General features: G+C 37.4%; 1 protein-coding gene across 9 annotated transcripts in view; it reads left to right on the plus strand.

The window, feature by feature from the left end:
* Positions 1 to 17,914, plus strand: part of SORBS2 (sorbin and SH3 domain containing 2) — a 172,324-nt gene that overhangs the window by 65,720 nt on the left and 88,690 nt on the right. For 4 of the 9 annotated variants that reach the window (XM_074822704.1, XM_074822711.1, XM_074822712.1 and 1 more), the window contains one exon: positions 17,597 to 17,646. The exons of 3 other annotated variants lie outside the window; for them this stretch is intronic. In XM_074822704.1, coding sequence (XP_074678805.1) covers positions 17,637 to 17,646 — 10 coding nt within the window. In that variant the 5' untranslated portion in view covers positions 17,597 to 17,636. Of the gene's footprint in view, positions 1 to 1,626; positions 1,996 to 17,596; positions 17,647 to 17,914 lie in introns of all 9 variants that reach the window. 2 more of the 9 variants (XM_074822702.1, XM_074822707.1) reach the window with 2 other exon arrangements.

The following is a 17,914-nucleotide window of genomic DNA, read 5'->3' on the forward strand; positions in this document are numbered from 1 at the left end:
AACTAAAAGTCAAAAGAGGACCTCTCAACAATTTTGCAACTTATGCGCAAAACCATTTTCCAGAATTGCTACTGTTTTTTACAATAATTTTTCCAAAAAGCAGCATTTTTCTCCAAAACATTGGGTTTGGATGATAATTTTAGTGTCATCAAGCTTACAAGAGAGATACACATATAGTGTTCATTAGCAATAATCTTACAAACAAGAAGCATCCATTCTTTAGCAACAGAAGTGATGCTTGAGAAGGGGATTTTGAGTAAGAGAGGGAGGCTTCCAAGAAGTAGGGCAGAATGGGATGAAATTATAGACAAAATACCAGGAAGTAGAGAAATGTTCACAGCCATACCTTTGAGATGAAAGGACTTTAGGAACTGCTGAATTCATGCTATTGATGGTACTTAGAGCAAGTGGAGATGAGAAAAATTATCAGAGATCATCTTCAGAAATGAGGAGAAGACGTCAGGAAAGTGAGGCAGAGTGGGGTTAAAGGCATTAGTGAAAACTGAGTACGAAAAGGATTATAGCACCAAAAGAAGGGAAGTAGAGAATTTCAGCAGGAGTATAGAATAGGAAGAAGCAACTAGACATGCATCAGTGATAATACAGATCACTTATTCTCTAAAACTGTTAGAGAAGATCAGATCATTTTTAATTATTTGAAAAAGAAATCAAAACATTAATCTGTCTTGGTCAAAAATTTCCTCTCTAAAGCAAATTGATTCCTACATACTATGCTTTGCTTGTGCATGGACTTTCAGAATTGAGCTTGGTTTTTGTTTGGAAGTGCTCTGATTCTATTTTATTTAAATGTGGGAAAGAACATCTTACTACCTCAAATGCTACTGATCTTCAAATGAAGTATTTTTACCACCTAGGACTAATTGTAAGGTGACAGCTTTGTGGAGATATTAAAATAGCTTTTTACATTTAAAAAAATCCTTTTTTTAAGCTTCTGGATTCTTGTGTGCTGTGTTTAGTAAGCAGCACCAGCAACTGCTGTAAGGAATGAAAAAGCAATTGTGTTTTCAGTTCATTAACTTTATTAATTTGACAGCTTTTCACAGATAGCCATTTCATGACCCCAGGAAACTTCAAGACTAGTTAGCACAATTTCTCTACCAGAGGAAAAATATGTATTTTTAAAATAAGTACAGTATGGTTTTAAACCCTCTTCCCTTTATCTTCAGAAAGTTCAGGTGAAATATCAATAGCTTAAGTCACTCTAAATTCCTTAGATCTGATTTAATGTTGATCCTTTAAATGTTGAGTGATTGGTTTGGTTCTTTAAGAAAGGATATGCTTACTTCTCTGTCCATCTACCATATCGTTCTGTCTTACTGTTTCATGTGAATATCTACACATTTTTAAATGCAAATAAAGTTCAGAAATGTATTGTTGGAATTAAATGATTACTTAGAACTTTGTTGTTTCACGATGTTGATATAAGCCAGACTATTAAATATAAAAATCATAAAAAAGCAGAAGTAGAACTTATTGATGAGTTCCACAGTTACCATATTTTCATGCCTATAGCCCCATGACTTTTAAAAGATCTTTAAAAATTTACTAATCTCCTACATAGGACAACCATTTGCAAGACTGAAAATTTACCAATTACCTCTGCAGATCTTGGCACTTCTCTGTCTACATTTCTGCGTACAGAAAAATCTGAAAATGGTAACTGTAAAGATGCTGTACCCCATTGTGAGGATCGCTGGGCTGCTGCTTCAGATTGAGAGCCTTTGTAATTTATGAGTGCTGAGAAGCACCACAGAAAGCTGCTGTGCAAACCAAGAACTGCCAGAGCACCCCAACACTTCTTCCTGACAAAAATCGCATGGTTTTTCATATGGCTAAGCTGAAAGGAGGAGGTGACAGGCTGCCATGACAGTATTGAAGCAAACACTGTCCCTATCACTGATCAGTATAAGGAAGGTCTGAATCCTCTTTAAAATCACTGATTTTCATACAGTTGGGGGTGAAAGCAACAGAAAGGTAACAATCTAACCCATCTTTCTCAGTCTCTCTAGTTTAATAGTAAGATTTGTCTGCAGTTAAATTTCCATTTTTCAAGCTATTTGAAATAGTTCTTCGAAGGAAAAATTACTGTAACTTGCTATGCCACTTAACCAGTGTATTAATTAAAATCTGTGTGCCACTGTGTTAGCTTGTACACATTCATGGGAAATACATGTGTTGAAGTTGAAGCCTGTCTCCTTGTCAGGTAAGTGTGGGTTGGCATACAGTTGAAATCAGTTGTGCTCTGTGTAGTAGAGGAATTTAATGAGCAAGTAACAGTGGCTTTTAAAATGATGCACTGCAGTGCACTGTATGGTAGGTGTCTAGTTACAAAACTATAATTAAGTGTGTGGGAACTTAGAACATCTGCTAAGGGAATGGCACTTACTTTTATCAATTTTAAAAAATAAATTAAAAAAGCCTAATGCTGTAAAACCAGAATTAAAATATTGCACCAGATTAAGATGAGGACATAATTTTAATAATTATATTAAGTAAACTGAGGAGTAACTCATGAAGGAAAATATTCTGTCATGCTCCATATGTTATTTATCCTTTTGTTATGTGCACTGCACTTGATGAGGTTGAATAGCTGGTATTGCAGCAAGACATGTAACTGATCTACACATTTTCATGAAACAGATACCATCTCATGTGCTAGCACTCCATGAATTAGCTGAGTGATGCTTACAATGCAGAACAATGAGCCCTGAATAGCACTTGTGGTGGCATTAGAACTGAGGCTGCTGCAGGTACATTTAAACTAATCTGATAACCTTGAAGTAACATTTCATTTGGGACCAGTACTAAACCCACTCAGTCAATTAAGGATTCCTGTTGGCATCAGCACTCCTGGGGATGTACCCTTGGCAAAATTTCACTAGGTGGTATAGAAAGCAAAACAGCCAACATATCATGATACTGATGAAACAAACCTTGTTTTAAAACTTAAAAATATTCAAGCATTTTGTTTAGAACTGCATTATTAACCTCTGTAAACTAGCTGAAGTGGACTGATAATATCTATTATTGATGAAGTCATTCATCATTTCCTGGTTTAAGAACCTGTTTCAAGTTTCTTGTCAAAAGCCAGAGTTCATGATTCCACAATGCGATCATTTTGTTCACATTAAAAATTCTGGTCACCTATAGTTTAGCAAGGTTTGGACTCGGTGGGTAGAATATGGACATAAACTTTAACACAGCTTTGTTAGGAATGTGACTTTTACCTCCCATTACAAAAATTGTGCACCACTGAAATATCTGTTTGCAGTTGCTCAGTAGAGACTTGGCAAAAGCAGACTATTTGAAAATCCATTCCCAGCACACGCAAATGGAAAATTAGAATTGAGTACTTGAATGCTTCTAAGTGCCAGGGGTAGTATAGGGAATGAGTGGGACTATTCATGTAGTTGCTACTGCAATGAATGCTAGAGCAAGCTGAAAATAAGGTGATGGTGTTTGCTGTTCTTTCAGACCCACTATAGACCAATCTTTGCAGGGGAAAAAGCTGCTTGACTTGAAGACTGAGGGAATAAGAGCAGTAGACTGTGACAAATTGCCTCTGGCGGGGGAAGGGGGAGTTTGGTTTGGAGTGTAGTGGCAGGAAAACTGGGATTTAAGTGAGTTGGACAAAAAGGTAAGACTGGCTAGGAAGGAATCTGGGGCTGAGAGCTGAAAGCTTACTGCAGCTGCCTAACTTCCTTAGCTGGAAAGGTGGAGGTTTATCTAGTGACTCTAGAATTCGAGTGTCCCTGTGGTGCCAAATAATGAGACTCCAAGAGTTCCCCTTCTTTTCAGAAGGAAAGAAAATCTAGAAGGTGACATGAGAAAAAATTTCATTGGCATTGTGAAGGCTGCGTGTAGGAAATGCCAGTTAAAGCTACCTTTGCTACTTCAGTTTGTTCCCTCTGTGTGGATGCAGTTATTTCCATAGTTTTATATCCATTTGTTTCTGCAAATCTGTGGCCTCAGCCGGAGCACAAGCTGGATCTCCTCATGGGATGCGGGAGTAGGTTTGGGTAAGGAATGGAGTCAGTAGTAGACTCTTTAGGATCCTTCTTTCATTTGCTGATGCAGTTTGCATTAGTAGTAGGGAATGAAGTAGACTGAACACTCCCCCTGGTTTGTGCCCCTGCCACTTCATTCCTGTGGTAGTGGGTGTTGTGCGTTATGGTGGAAGAGCACGGAAAGCTCCCACCTTTGGCTGGCTGGCAGGCAGCTTGTATAGCACTGTGTAGCCAAGCTTGACAGCGCTGTACAGGCGCCCAGCTACCCCTCAGGTGATTCCTGACTTTGTTCCATGTTGGCTGCATGCCTGGCACAAACCTCTGATCTGTGAAAGCACTAAGCATGCGTGCCCACAGTTGCAACGAAGGGGGAGTTTGATTAGCACTATTAGTATTCAAAGTATTCTGACCAGTTGGACCCAAAGTATCTTCAGTTACCCAATGTTATTAAAATCTTCATCTTCAGTCTATCACTTCGGTGAGGGTACAGTGGCTTTCTGACCCAAAGTTAATTTGTTTGACATGCATAGCTCTTACAACAATCAGTGTTTAAGGCAAATCTTGAAGGAAATTAACAGTTACAAATAAGGTTCAAGGCTGCATGCTGGCTAATGGTCAAACACGGCATAGCTCCTTACAGGAAGAACATCATTCTTTCTGTACACAGGCAAATTGATTGTGAGGATTTTTTAAAACAATCAAAAGTTTTATGTTACACCATTAAGATTTTTTAATTATAGTTTATTAAAAGTTACACATATGTGTAGATTGCAGGTGAAATATACAGGCATGTGGGTATGTATGTACATGTACAGGCACTTTCAGTGCACTTACAGGCACTTAGAGACAGATCTTTTAATTTTAGAGAATGTGAGTGGTCAGTGCAATTATGTCATCTTTGAGCTGAATGAGAATTCCATTTGAATGTTCTTGAGGTTATTATGAATATATGATATGGCTCACAGAATTACCTATTATTCAACCTATTGTTACTATACAGTCAGAACTGAGAAGAGGCAATCTTGTGTTGATAAAGGATGATCTTGTCTCTGACCTTCACTGTCTGGAATGCTGAACCAATGCATTGAGTGATTTCTTTCTCTTTTAAGAGCAGGAAGAATAACAAGAGTGAGAGTCACAGGGTAATGCTTTATCCCCACACTGGAAAATCAGATACTGGAGTAATATGTTCAGATAGGTGCATATAAAAGCATGAACTGAGCAAGGGGTAATGAAATAGCATGATTACTGATTAACATATTTAACCAGATGATTTAGTATTTTACTCCATCAGTAAGAATATATTATCTGTAATTCCTGGAGAAAACTGAGAGGAGAAAACAGTCCTCTGATTACTAAAGTTAAATCTGGTAATTGTAAATTTGGCTCTTACAGAAATGAATGCTACTTGCAGGCACAAAATACAATCTTTATAAATTCTAATAAATAACAGTTGTATGGTTATTTGGATAACAATTTCTGTAGTAGAAACTATAATGGATGGTTAGATGAATTCTTATCTAAAGAACTGTAATAGTAATGATCTTGGGAAATACTAGTTTTAAAAAATTGTTTAAAACAAAGTTTTATTTCAATAATGTTGGCACAGTTTTGTGGTTGTAGAATTCTGCAGTGATTTTATTATCAATTCGTTAATGTCTTTTCTTGGCAGCTGGTAGCTCTTAGCAGCTGCTATTTATCCAGTGATCAAAAGGGTAAGCAGGTACAGTTAATGAAACTTCAGAAATTTCCTTTGTATTTGATCATTTTTTAAACAGTCTTTCTATAATATACTGGTTTTCTTTATTTTCTTGACCATCATTGCAAATATCTGGAACTTTTGTTCTCTGGTTAAACAATCTCTCTTGGTTTGGCTGATCTTTTGTCATCTCTTAACATTGTTTGCTATGTTATATTTTTCTGTGCCTTATTATATATGCTATCCCAGTACCTAAGGAACTCTAATCAAGGACCAGCATCCCATTACTCTATAAGGCATACAGAGACAGATCTAAAATAGTCTCCTTTCCCAAGACTTTAAAATCTAAAATGAAAAAGCCACAGATGAAGGCAACAACTGAAATAGAAGGAATCAATGTTTATTGGTATTAGTACAAAGCAGCCTTCAGCCGTTGAGGAAGGGCTATATCTTAGCAGAGACTGGGATCCCATCCTGCTATGTCTGTGGAAACAGCTGAGCAGAGATAGTCCCTCTCCAAAAGTGACAGAGGGAGGGTCAGAGAAAGCTGAACTCACAAAGGTGAAATGATCTGTTGAAAATCAATGGCAGAGCCAGGTGTAGAAACCACATGTTAATGCCCTATTACAGGGGATAATCTGCTATACCATATGGCACCTGGCCTAAAGAAGCTTCAGAGCATGTAAGACTGAATGAAAAAATAGTTCAGTTCTGTCCTTGAAATGTCACTGAAAAGTTAAAATGACAGGGAAATGTTTAGAATTTATAAAAATAAGTAAACCCAATGCTGATTCTTTTAAGTATAGGAGTAGATTTGATTGGCATGTGAAGCCGTGAGAATGCCTGTAAGTTTTATAGCACACGCACTTCATGAAACCCCTTCCACAAACAGATCTTAACTTGCAGCACATGGCAGCATAAATATCCTTTGTTTTTCTGATCTTTTTGCTTAGTGGATCATTGGACAGATCTGAGAAGATGGGACCTTTTCCCATGAGTGGTTTTCAGCAAAAGGATTTGATAACCATTGGTCAAGCGCCTGATAGTCTCTCTGCTGCTGTACAGGCAGATACCATTTCCCTTTCAAAGCCTGATATTTTTTTTTCAAGGTCCTCAAGTTTTCCAGGTTTTGTCAGTGACTCCTGCTTCATGATTAGAACCAAGAATGCTAGAACAGTCTACCTTTGGAATTAAAATTGTCAGATAACTATCAGTAATAGAAATGTCTGCCATATATTTTAGTAAAATGCACTGACAATATCATTTCAAAGTGCAACTGCGTGAAAGTCATGTGGAAAAGAACTATTCTATTTTTTTCTTCATGTTCTTAAGTGTGTTCCAGGTTGCTTTGTAGATTCATGTTTGCCTTTGAGTCATTTGTCAGCCACTCAGATATCAAGCAGTATCATTCAGGTTTCTCATGTGCTTACTTGTTCTCTTTCCAGCTGTTTCTGCAAATACTGTCATGTTTTTCCCAATTTAAAAATTACTTGTTTTCTTCCCACATTTCTGTGAAGACTGAGCCTTTTTGTATGCCTTCTCCCCTAATTGTTCCTATGCCACTCTGCTTAACCTTTGTGAGTTTTAATGTTATACTATTTCTGACTTGCTCTAGGATCAGTAAAGGATGAGCTCAGTAGCAGAAATTTGCTGGTGGGCAATTAAGAATTGAGAGGGAGAGAGAAAGATAAGCATCCAATCTTTAAAAATTAACCAAATCTCTAGAACTTTTGAAATTCAGTTAGAAGGTACAGGTAGCTACTATTAACAGTTCTTAACTGAGTTTAACTGTGCTCCCAATTATAATGGTTAGTTGTTCTTTCTTTGGCTGTTTGTATTAGGAGGAATTATTGGGGTTTTTTGTTATATATAGCATTGAGCCATGTTGGACTTCATTAAGTATGAAACCAGCTGACAGTGTAGTGTTGTAAGCAGAAGAAGTTGCATTATTTTGATGTGTATTATATGGAGAAGGGATGTGAAGCTATTTGAAATGAAAATTGATGATTGTGGGAAAGGGCAAAATATAGCATCAGCAAAACATGCCACTGCAAGCTTGCAAAGGTGATTATTCTGGTTTTCATGTGTTGTACATAAGTTTTCCTTTGTTTTCAGAGCATATGATACTGCTATGGCTAAATATCTTCTTTCCTGTAAACTGTTAAGTCTCTAATGGGACTACAGTTATGCAAAGCAATGCTAAGAGTTAATGAGATAAACAGCATGGTATAAGGCAGGCTTTATAGCAGGGAGGGAAGATAGAAGTTTATAGCATGTGACTTGCTTTGAAGCTTCTAAATGCTGAGTCCTTTAGATATGGAGGCTGAAAGCACACTTCCAAAAGGCAGATGAGTCTTATTGGTTTGTATTTAAGTACAGTGCCACTTAACTGTTACTTGATCTTTCTGTCACTAACGTCTGATATATGTTAGTAAGAAGATCGAAAGGTTACAAGTAGTTCCTTGAATGGAGAACTGAAGAAACCTTGTGTCTGTTCAACTCAACAGTGAATAAATCTGCTCTAGCTTTTACTTCACAACTCTGCTCCTTAATCTGCACTAAAATCTTCTGATCGTTCCCCATTTTATTACTTTTTGGTTCATGTCATTGTGGGTTCACAGAGTAGATCTGCATACTCACCAACAAAGCTAAACTGGAAGAGGGACGCAAGGAAGGTGCCTGACATACTTCCTCTGCTGTGAGGCACCTGGGCTGCAGAGCCAGGGTAGAGCTGGTCTGAAGTCAAGCTCCTCTGTAGATGTCAGGATTCAACACCTACTCTTTTGTTGTAGAAAGTCACTCCTACTTGCTAATGTTGACACGCCCTTTGAAATTGAATCATACCAAGGCTCTTCTGTGAGTTCAAACTGTATTGGTCATCCGAGAATCCATGCAGAGCTTGACATGAATGCTTTCATAATGGGGAAAGCTTGGGTTCAAGTCTGCACCTTTTTAGACAGCAGAAATCTTTTGGTTTTGCTGATTGCCTGGTGTCTAACAAGGCAAATTAAATTTTGGTGGGGGGAATTTTGGTGGCTGGGATCATGAGGTATGTTCATTTATCCACACACAGCTCCTAACTTTTCCTTCCTGTATGAATTCACTTATATCTAATAACACTAGGGTATATTGCCCATTTGGCATTGACACGATCTGTAATCTCCATGGGAATTCCTCATGGAACTTGTAAGTCTTCAATGTTACTGAGATCTCTGTCAAACTTAGCCAAAATTGGATGAAAGTTTTAAGTATTTAGTAGGGTACTGAAAGTTTCTCTGTATGATCCCATCAAACTTTTATCTTAGAAAAATAATAAGGCTTAAATATTCCAGTGAATGTCTTCTTAGTTAATCTTTTAAGTTACAGGTATTCTTTTTGTCTTTATGAGCATGTTACAAAAAGTTCAAAACCAAATCCTGCTGCTTCAGCACACTTACTAAGAATATATTAAGGAGTCTTACATCACCCCACACATTGGTCTGACTCTGTTAGCTAGATGTAACACTACCTAACTGCAGTTCAGGGAAGCATATTTTTAAATTTAAGACAAAATCAATAGAAGGAAACAGAAAAGGATTTTTCTTTCATGAATGAACCCTGTTTCCACTGATTCTATTGGGAGTGGTATTACCTCGAAAAAAAATACTAGAAGGAATTGTATTTAGGTGGAGATTTATGCATGTTTAGTCTTGAATTGGTACATATTACATACCTAGTAGAAAGGAGCAGGAGTGCTTTGTTTTTCATACTGTATAAACATGGAAAATTTGATAATACTTGAAATATTCCAGTGATCAGGAATTTGCAAAGTCCTGGAAATGAGTGATGAAACTAAAACTTGCTTACATTCCCAATGTCTTTGGTAGTTACTGAAGGCTAATGAACCCAAATTTAACCCTCAAATGATGTATTTTAAACAGGTACTACGTAGTTCTAATGATACTTGTAGTTCATGTCTTGAGAAAGAGAAATAGTTGTATCTTCTGGGAAATAAAATTGTGAAGTAAAATTTCAAAGAATGTCTGAAAGATTGACAGAAAGGTGAATTCTGGGTACCAATGCTAAATATTGTATTTACTAAAAGACAGATACTTTGTCATGGTGAAATGACTGGCACCTCCTAATGGGGCTTCTTTTCTGTCACTAGTTTCTACATTTCCAAAAAATGGTGTATTGCTACTGCTACATAGTTCCCTGTTCCACCAGGGAGAAAAATGGACAGGTTGTGTATACCAGGGTGCTAAGCTAAGGGGCACAATGAACACCACTATCTTCTTGTGTTCCAGATGCTGAAATCTCTCCCTGAGCATCTGTGACTGAGCAGAACTGCCTTGCTACCAATCCTAAAGTGAAGTAATTGGTAAATGAATGCCACAGGCATCCGTCTCCTGTATGGGCTCTGGCTACCTGACAGGGACTCATTTGTGCGCCTCTAACATCTAAGTTTACCTGACAGGGGAACTTGCGTAAGGACTGAAAAGATGCATAATGTGTTTTAGGCACTCTGTCTTGAAGGTGGAGTTTTTTGTAATTATGTCTGTGGACACTAATCTACTGCATATCTACTTCAGTGACATGCTCTCATACATAATCTTAAATCATTTCCAGACTACAGAATGAGTTAACTTAAACAAACACAGTTCCTGTAAAACAACAGCAAAGGAGGAAGCCAAAAGCATGGAACAGAAATAACCACCACTAAAGGTTAGAAATTTACAGTTTTATAGTATTAAAAACAGTAGTAGATGCCTGGAGAAAAGGGTAGGAAATGTGAACTGCAGTCATCAATTAATGGGACTTCTTTTTCTTTATATTTAAGCAATAAAAATAATGAAAAAATCACAAACACCACAGGCACGACTGGAATTATTAATAAAATTTCATCTAGTGGGAGAGCTTTTAAGGACATGCAGAATATAAAAACAACAGTTTGTCCTCCTCCTTCCTTTTGCAGCTGTAAAAATAGCCAATAAAATGTACAGAATGTTGTCAGTTTGAACAGCTTTCTTGGTACCCTCTTATACTTGCAGTTACATTCTAAGAAAATGTTCTGATATTGAAGTGTCTGAGAGGTATTTTGAGATGACAGCAAATACCTATTTGGGACTAAGTGCAGAAGTTTGACTTAAGCTTATTTTTCAGTACATAGCTAGTCAGAAGAATACCTATCTAGTAAAAATGTTACAACAGGAGAAATTTTAAGCTTCAGGTTTTTTTCTCTAGAGAGACTTACTTTTAAGATGGTACCGATTTAAATAAGAGTGTTTGAACTTTTTTCTACTGATACTGTATGCAATAACAAAGATTGCTGTAAGAAACCTTCAGTTTACAAACATGTAGTATTTGCTTTTCTCTCTGATCAGATATTTATTTTCCTCAGTTTCATGAAGAAACATAGGGAAAGGCGGAGGTAATACCAGTTTCTCTTAATCTTGCATCTATATCATTGTCAGAAAAATGTGATTAGGAAAAGAGTTCAGGGTCTGGAAAGAAGTTCCTGTGTCATCAGATGTATTCCCCTGCCTTCAGACAGCCACCTTTTTCACATATACTTGTCAAGTTCAGGCTCTTTTTGACCACAGCACTCCCGGTGAAAGTGCTCCCAACCTTAATGACTATCAGGAATAGCAACTACCTTATGATTTTCAAATTATAGTTAAGATAAATGAAATGGTTAATAGTAACTCTTGTGTCAACATTATTCCATAACTTCCTTGAGTTATGTCCGGTCCCTTGATGTGTTGATACAGAATGATTGGCCATAGGCTTCTGCGATGGATTCTCCTGTATCTGATGCTCTTTGAACTCTTGCTTATGGGAACTAGAACTGCTTGTGATTTTTCAAGACAGGACCTTACCACTGCTTTAAATAACAACGTTACTATTATATTTGCTAGGGGAAATAGGCTTATATGTCTTAAATTAGATATCCACCTAATTTAGTTTGTTAGTAATACTGTAGGCAGTTGGAATATCTTTAAGATTTTATTCCTAATTACAACTTGGCAAACACAGCAAAAATCATAAATCCAGCTTCCATGTCTGTTCTGCTGCCTTTCCACACTGCTTAGAAATCACCTGTTTTCTACTAGAATATTACTCATAACCAAAATTTCTTGACAGGTGTAGCAAGGTAACTACCTATCCCCTTCTTACTTCTGAAAGAATCCCTGCAAACTCAGATCTACTCATCCTTGCCGAGTCAGTTAAACTAACTCATGCTCTTTGCAGCACAGGCATGTCTTCTAGTGTACTGTGTCTCCCCAGATGATCCAGTAAACAGAGCTTTTGTGTGTACACATTTCCCTGACCATGCACTTAGTGCTGCTGACTACAATGCAATCTAGCTATTGCATTCCACTGGAAGTTTATAGCCATGTACACATTATTGAGACATCCCAATTGTTTAATGACCTGATCAGTACATGTGTGTGATGACAGTGCACTTAACATCAGGATGTCTTCACAGTCCTGTATGCAAAGTTTTAAAGTTAAAATTACAGAAACTATGATGGCAGTTGTCTGCCTGTGTTTTATTCCTTGATTGTCTATCTGAAAACACTTTAATTAAAACTGGAGTATTCAGCTCCTTATAGGGTGAGGCAATGTGATCTGGGGCAAACAGTATTTATGTTTAACATTAAGCATAGAAATAGGTCTGTGGGGCATATGCCTTGCTGGGTTGGATCTTTGTACAAGCTCCCTGCCATTTTGTTGTCTTGTTGTTGCATGTTAATGAAATTGAAACACGGTGGAACCTTCTTCAGTGCCTTCTCAATTTTTTATTATAAGCACCACCAAAGGTTTTTTCATACAAACAATACATTCACATATACGCCTTCCTTCTGCTTAGGGGCTCAGCAGGACAGACTTCTGCTCTCAAGGAAGCTATGGGACAGTTGTTTCTTTGAGTTGCTCTTGCCACAGAAAAATGTTGCCACATTTTTCGATCTGTCAAGCTCTCATTGCATTCTCATTGCCATAGCTGTACTGTTACAGCTAAACTTCTGAAACTGTTTTAAAATCAGAGAAATAAAAGTCAGGTTCACTGTTTTCCAGAACTAATGCCTCATACTTATTTTTTCCCTCCTTCGCTGAATGTATGAGTTGGCAGATAAAGTATATTGACCTGTTGCAGAGATGAGCAGGAATACTCTGCACAGTCTTAATGATTTGGGTTAAAAGAATTTACTACCCCATGCAAATTAGGATAGAGAATCCTGCCTGGTAATAAATGTGTTTGTAGATCACCTGCCATGTTTAAACTGACTGAACAAACAATCCTTGGAGTAAAATCACTGACTGATTTGGCTCCTTAGTTTCGCAGATATTTTCTCAAGTAGATTACTGTCTCTAGCTCAGACTGTGAAACTGGCAAGCAACATTAATGCAAGTCTGACACTCCTTCTCACACAAATCTGGAAAGCTCCTGTCCTCTCCAAATATCTGGGCACTGCAGTCTAAGACAATGAAAATCTATCATTTTCCAGCCAGATCACACACACATCTATCCTGCTCTTGATCCATCTGCACCCTGTATTGTAAGCCAATTGCTCCTCTCACTGAAGGTCCTTGGGGTAGAATTCATTACAAAGGATGATAACTATAAAGAGTACATACTATAATCAGAAAATTAGATTTTAAACCTGCTTTTTATAATATCTTCTGTGAAATGGCAAGGAGTAAATAACAGGTAACTTAGAATCTGTAAAAAAAAGTAATTAGTCCATTAACACTGGTTGATCTGTCATCTTATAAAAGTTGTCTTGAATACTTTGGGGGAAAACATTTAGTTGGTTCCAGTTAATCAAACTCACAATTTACGCTACAGTACTCAGTGCCAAGAATGCCTGTAATGTAACTGTAGAAGCTGCTGTTAGTGGGAAGGGGGGGGGGGGGGGGGCGGGGTGTGTGTGTGCAATAATAGATGTTTTCTTTTTGACCCTCTTTCATACTCTTCAATATATTAAGTAGAATAGGTCAAAAATAGCAACAGCAATAGAGTCTGTATGCTCTGACTCAATACATACCAGACAAGATAACTTACCACCTTGTTCCTCAAGAGCCTTTCAAAACCTGTGTAAGCAAGCAGGAAGCTAGCATCCTGGAGTTTGCCCCCTAATTAGCTGTGCAGCTAGCAAGCTTGGGATTTCAAAGGGGTCTAGACTCCATGGCTACAGAGCAGGAGGCAGAAAGACCCCAAAAGTTATCCATGAGCTTGAATGCCTTTGATCTGATACTCCAATGTGGCATTTAGGAATTTGCAAATGTATTCAATTATTAATAAAGCTGTAATAGTAATTTTTGGAGTTTGTATATGTGCTTCCAAAAAAAAAAAAAATTTCCCTTACCTCACAGTTCTTTCCAGAATTTTACATGGAAAGGATATTCTAACTTCTGATGGTCTCTATCCTGAGATAGTTATGGATTATGGTTATTAACTATGATTAACTTAATTCTGTGAATGAGGTGCAAGCAGGTAATAGAGTGTTACTACTCATTTAGGCTTTGATTCACAAAGACTTGCTTACATTTATTTACTTGAAGTTTGGTTGGATGTTAGAACTCCTACCTTATGGCTGAAGGTGCTCTAACATCTGATCAATAATGGAATGAAACCTCTAACAGTGAGGAAATGTGTCTTGTATTCATGAATAAACTGAGGGCGGGGAAACCTTCCTTGACTTCTCACTAGCCCTTTTTATAGCTCCACATAAATGTGGAACAGAAGGGGTGACAGAATGGCTCGCTGCAGCACCCCACACTTCAGGATTTATCAGGAACAGAAAAAGTGATCACAACTAGCTATCAGGGTCTCTTGGTGAAAATAGAGCAGGTGTTAATGAGATTCCCACAAGTCTCTTCAGTAGCCTCTCTCAATGCAAAGTATTGCTGAGCTGAGGTAATCTTTGTAGTGTTACCAAGAAATATAGGGAGTTATCAAGAAATAACACAGCAATATATATTACATAGTGGAACTGTAGCAATGGGAACTGCAGCTGTATTCAACCTGAGAGACTCATTTTTTGTCCATTGATGCAGTCATTCATTTCCTACTGTGTTACCTGTGCTAGATGAAGCCAACTGTAGAAGAATGCCATGAAGATTAATCTTGGCTCTCCCTCTGCAAAAGTTAAGCATGCTACTGTTGTTAAACTTACTGTTCTTTTACCTTGGCATCTAAGATCAGATGTGAGCTTAGGAAACCTTCATGAACTAGGTAACTGAACAGTAGTCTCTGATTTTGCAGACTCATGCGTTCTGGTATTGTCTGCGCAGTAATTAACAGCATTCCTTCATTGCAGTGTTAGCTGTCTAAGAGCTGAGTGTCTTAGCTGATCATGGGCATCCTTTTTGGCAGTAAAGAGTGTCTGATGTTTCCAGTGGAACATTCATCTTGCCTCTGTCAGGGGTCTATATTAGAACTACTTACAAACTCATTAACAAAGAACAATTTTCAGGAGGCAATGAAGTAGGAACAAAAGTCCAAAGCAAACAACATCCTTTGCTCTCCCCTTCCCCTCCCCCACTTCACCCCCCTCCCACTTTCTTGAAGTAAGGATCTTAAAGGCTGCTTGAAACAATGCCGAGTAAAATGCTTTCAGGCATATGGCTGTTAAGTTCATTGCATTCGTTTGGATCCTATTGCCATCATCATTAAGTATTTGAATCTTGTAAGTATTCAGTTCCTTACAAGCAGAGAATTCTGAATAATTTTAGTATTAAATGCAAGGCTTACTGTTTACATGAGTGGGATTTGTGTTGCCTTATTTACATGCATACTTTTCAGGTATGCAAGACTAATTTGTTCTTCAGCAAAATGAGATTAATGTGGAAATGTTAGTGATTTGTATGCAATCCGTTGCTGAGAGTCAGCAATGCAGCCTAAGCTGTTCAGATAGAAAAACTCTTAGGACAAAGCTGTAGCGCTAAAACTGAGTGTTGTCTGTTAAAACTTAAGTAAGAGTTAAGCACGCTTTATGTAAATATGTCAAAGCCACCTGCTGGAAATCATTTTGGCTCTGCAGTGTTCCAAGAGTTCTGTACTTGTTGGGTCTGAAAATAAATACCACATTGTATTTCGTAGCTTGCGTGCCATACCATCAGTGATTCAGCTCCAAGCTAAAAGAAGGCTGAAAATGGGTGTCTCCTCTAGCAGCCTGAAAACACTGTAGGACTTTGAGGCTTTAAGAGTATTCTGTAGCCTGTTACAGATTTCTGTTACAGAAATCCAAAATTCAAAGACAATTTAACAAAAAATTAATAAAATAGAATTTGCCTTAATTTTTAAAAGACCTTTTAGAAATTCTCAGAGGTAGTTTGCTGATAGCTGCAGCTTAAAAAGTATGTAATAAAACTTTCTTCACTGCCACATTTATTTCCATAGTTCTCAAGAAGTTTAACATGCATATTTTCTGTCACAAAACTGACTGAATAAGACCAGTGGAGTTCAGATAGTTTCTGAAAAACAGTAAGTTTTTCAAGCAGTAGAGAATCTGGCCTCATTATGAATACAAGAGAGTACAGCAATATACACATTACCTCAGAGGTACAGTTCAGGGTTCCTGTTGAGTTTAGCTGGAATTCTAGTTTGATATTTTGTTTACTTGTATTAATTAGTATCTTGAGTCTCTCATTATAAAAAGGGTCCCTCATGCATACTTTCCAACTTGCTCCATCATAGTAGAACAGTCTATATTTTTAATTTATTTTTTGAAGCTGCATTACATTAAAAATTCTGCTTTTCCCTTTGTGTGACCCTGAACTTGATGTGGGAACAGTGCAGAGGGAGAATGACTTTTTTTTAGCCCTCAGTATTTTGGCCTCCAGTGTGTCTGCCCACTTAATGAATTATAGTGGACAGCATATATGTAACGATACAGCTGAACTTGGCCAGTATGCAGAACACCATTGGAAACCTTTTCTGCATTTATCTTTTTATCTCTAAAGGAGCCTGAATAGAAGAGGTATTAAAGCTCCTGATCCTAAGATAAAGCCATGGCATAAACTGGCAGTAGATGGAAAACATGGTCTAGTTTGTCCTGTGACATACTATCAGTAGGTTAAAGTCGCCTGTTAATGTAGGATGTTGTGCTTTTTTCTACAGTTGTAGGTTGGTTTTGTGGGGTTTTACTGTTCGATTGTTTGCAAGTACTGTATAGAATTGGGATGTCTAAATAAAGAGATTAAACCTTTGCTTGCATTTTACGTTGTTTTGATGCAAATTATTACCTTTAAAAAGCACATTGGTGTACAGTGGTGCACTTGATTCCTGACCTATAGACTCTGTTGGGAGTTTTGAAGTGGATTCCTGTGGATGCCAAGACACATGCTCTGATTCTGTGCATAGCCGTACAGTGACCAACATTAAGAGTGTCTGTGTTGTCTGTAGAGGCACATTAAATCACTGGATGAAAACAGCCACATCTCCTGCTTATAAACTGTTGAAAAAGACCTGGTAACTTTGGCTGCTTAAAAAAATACTCAGAGAGACCTACTCTTTGTACCTTTTACACAAAGGAGTGAATGAAGCTTATAAGCAGCCTTTAAAAATATTTCCCTATTACTGTATGGGAATAATTTTTAGTTTATAGTTTCAAGACCAAAAGTCAGTCATTAGTTTTTTATTCCAGAGCAAATGTTTACAACAGAGGTACTAAACACTTGAAAATAGAGTAGCTTATAATGGAAGAGTCAGCTCATCTTTAACTTTGGAAGGACAAGCAGTACCAATTTAATTAAAGCTGTGTTAAAATAGGACTGTCATTTGTATCACAGTGATTCTCCACCCCTCCGAGAAATCCTGCTGCCATTTTGTACCACACATTCATGTCTTGTGCAAATTAATAGATCATTTTATTTTCTGCAGGAAATCTGAAGACTTTTATAGCAAATCCTCCAGTATCAAAATGAACACAGGTATGCTGCTTCTGTGAGATTTTTCTTTACTCTTATGTGTCATTTAGTAAGCAGAGAAGGTCCCAAATTTATTGAAATCTTTGTGAACAAATTGTACTTTAGTTAGTGCTGAACTCAAATTAAGCAAGATATTTTAATCGTATGTCTGCTTATGTGCATTAGTATTCCATATGTAAAATTTGCATACATGTTTTTCTATGTATGGATATATATGGATATGTGAAATATACATGCATGTTTAGCTTTCTATGCTTAAGTTGTAAGTGTC

This window comes from Strix aluco, chromosome 4 (assembly GCF_031877795.1).
Source record: "Strix aluco isolate bStrAlu1 chromosome 4, bStrAlu1.hap1, whole genome shotgun sequence".
Classification (NCBI taxonomy): domain Eukaryota; kingdom Metazoa; phylum Chordata; class Aves; order Strigiformes; family Strigidae; genus Strix; species Strix aluco.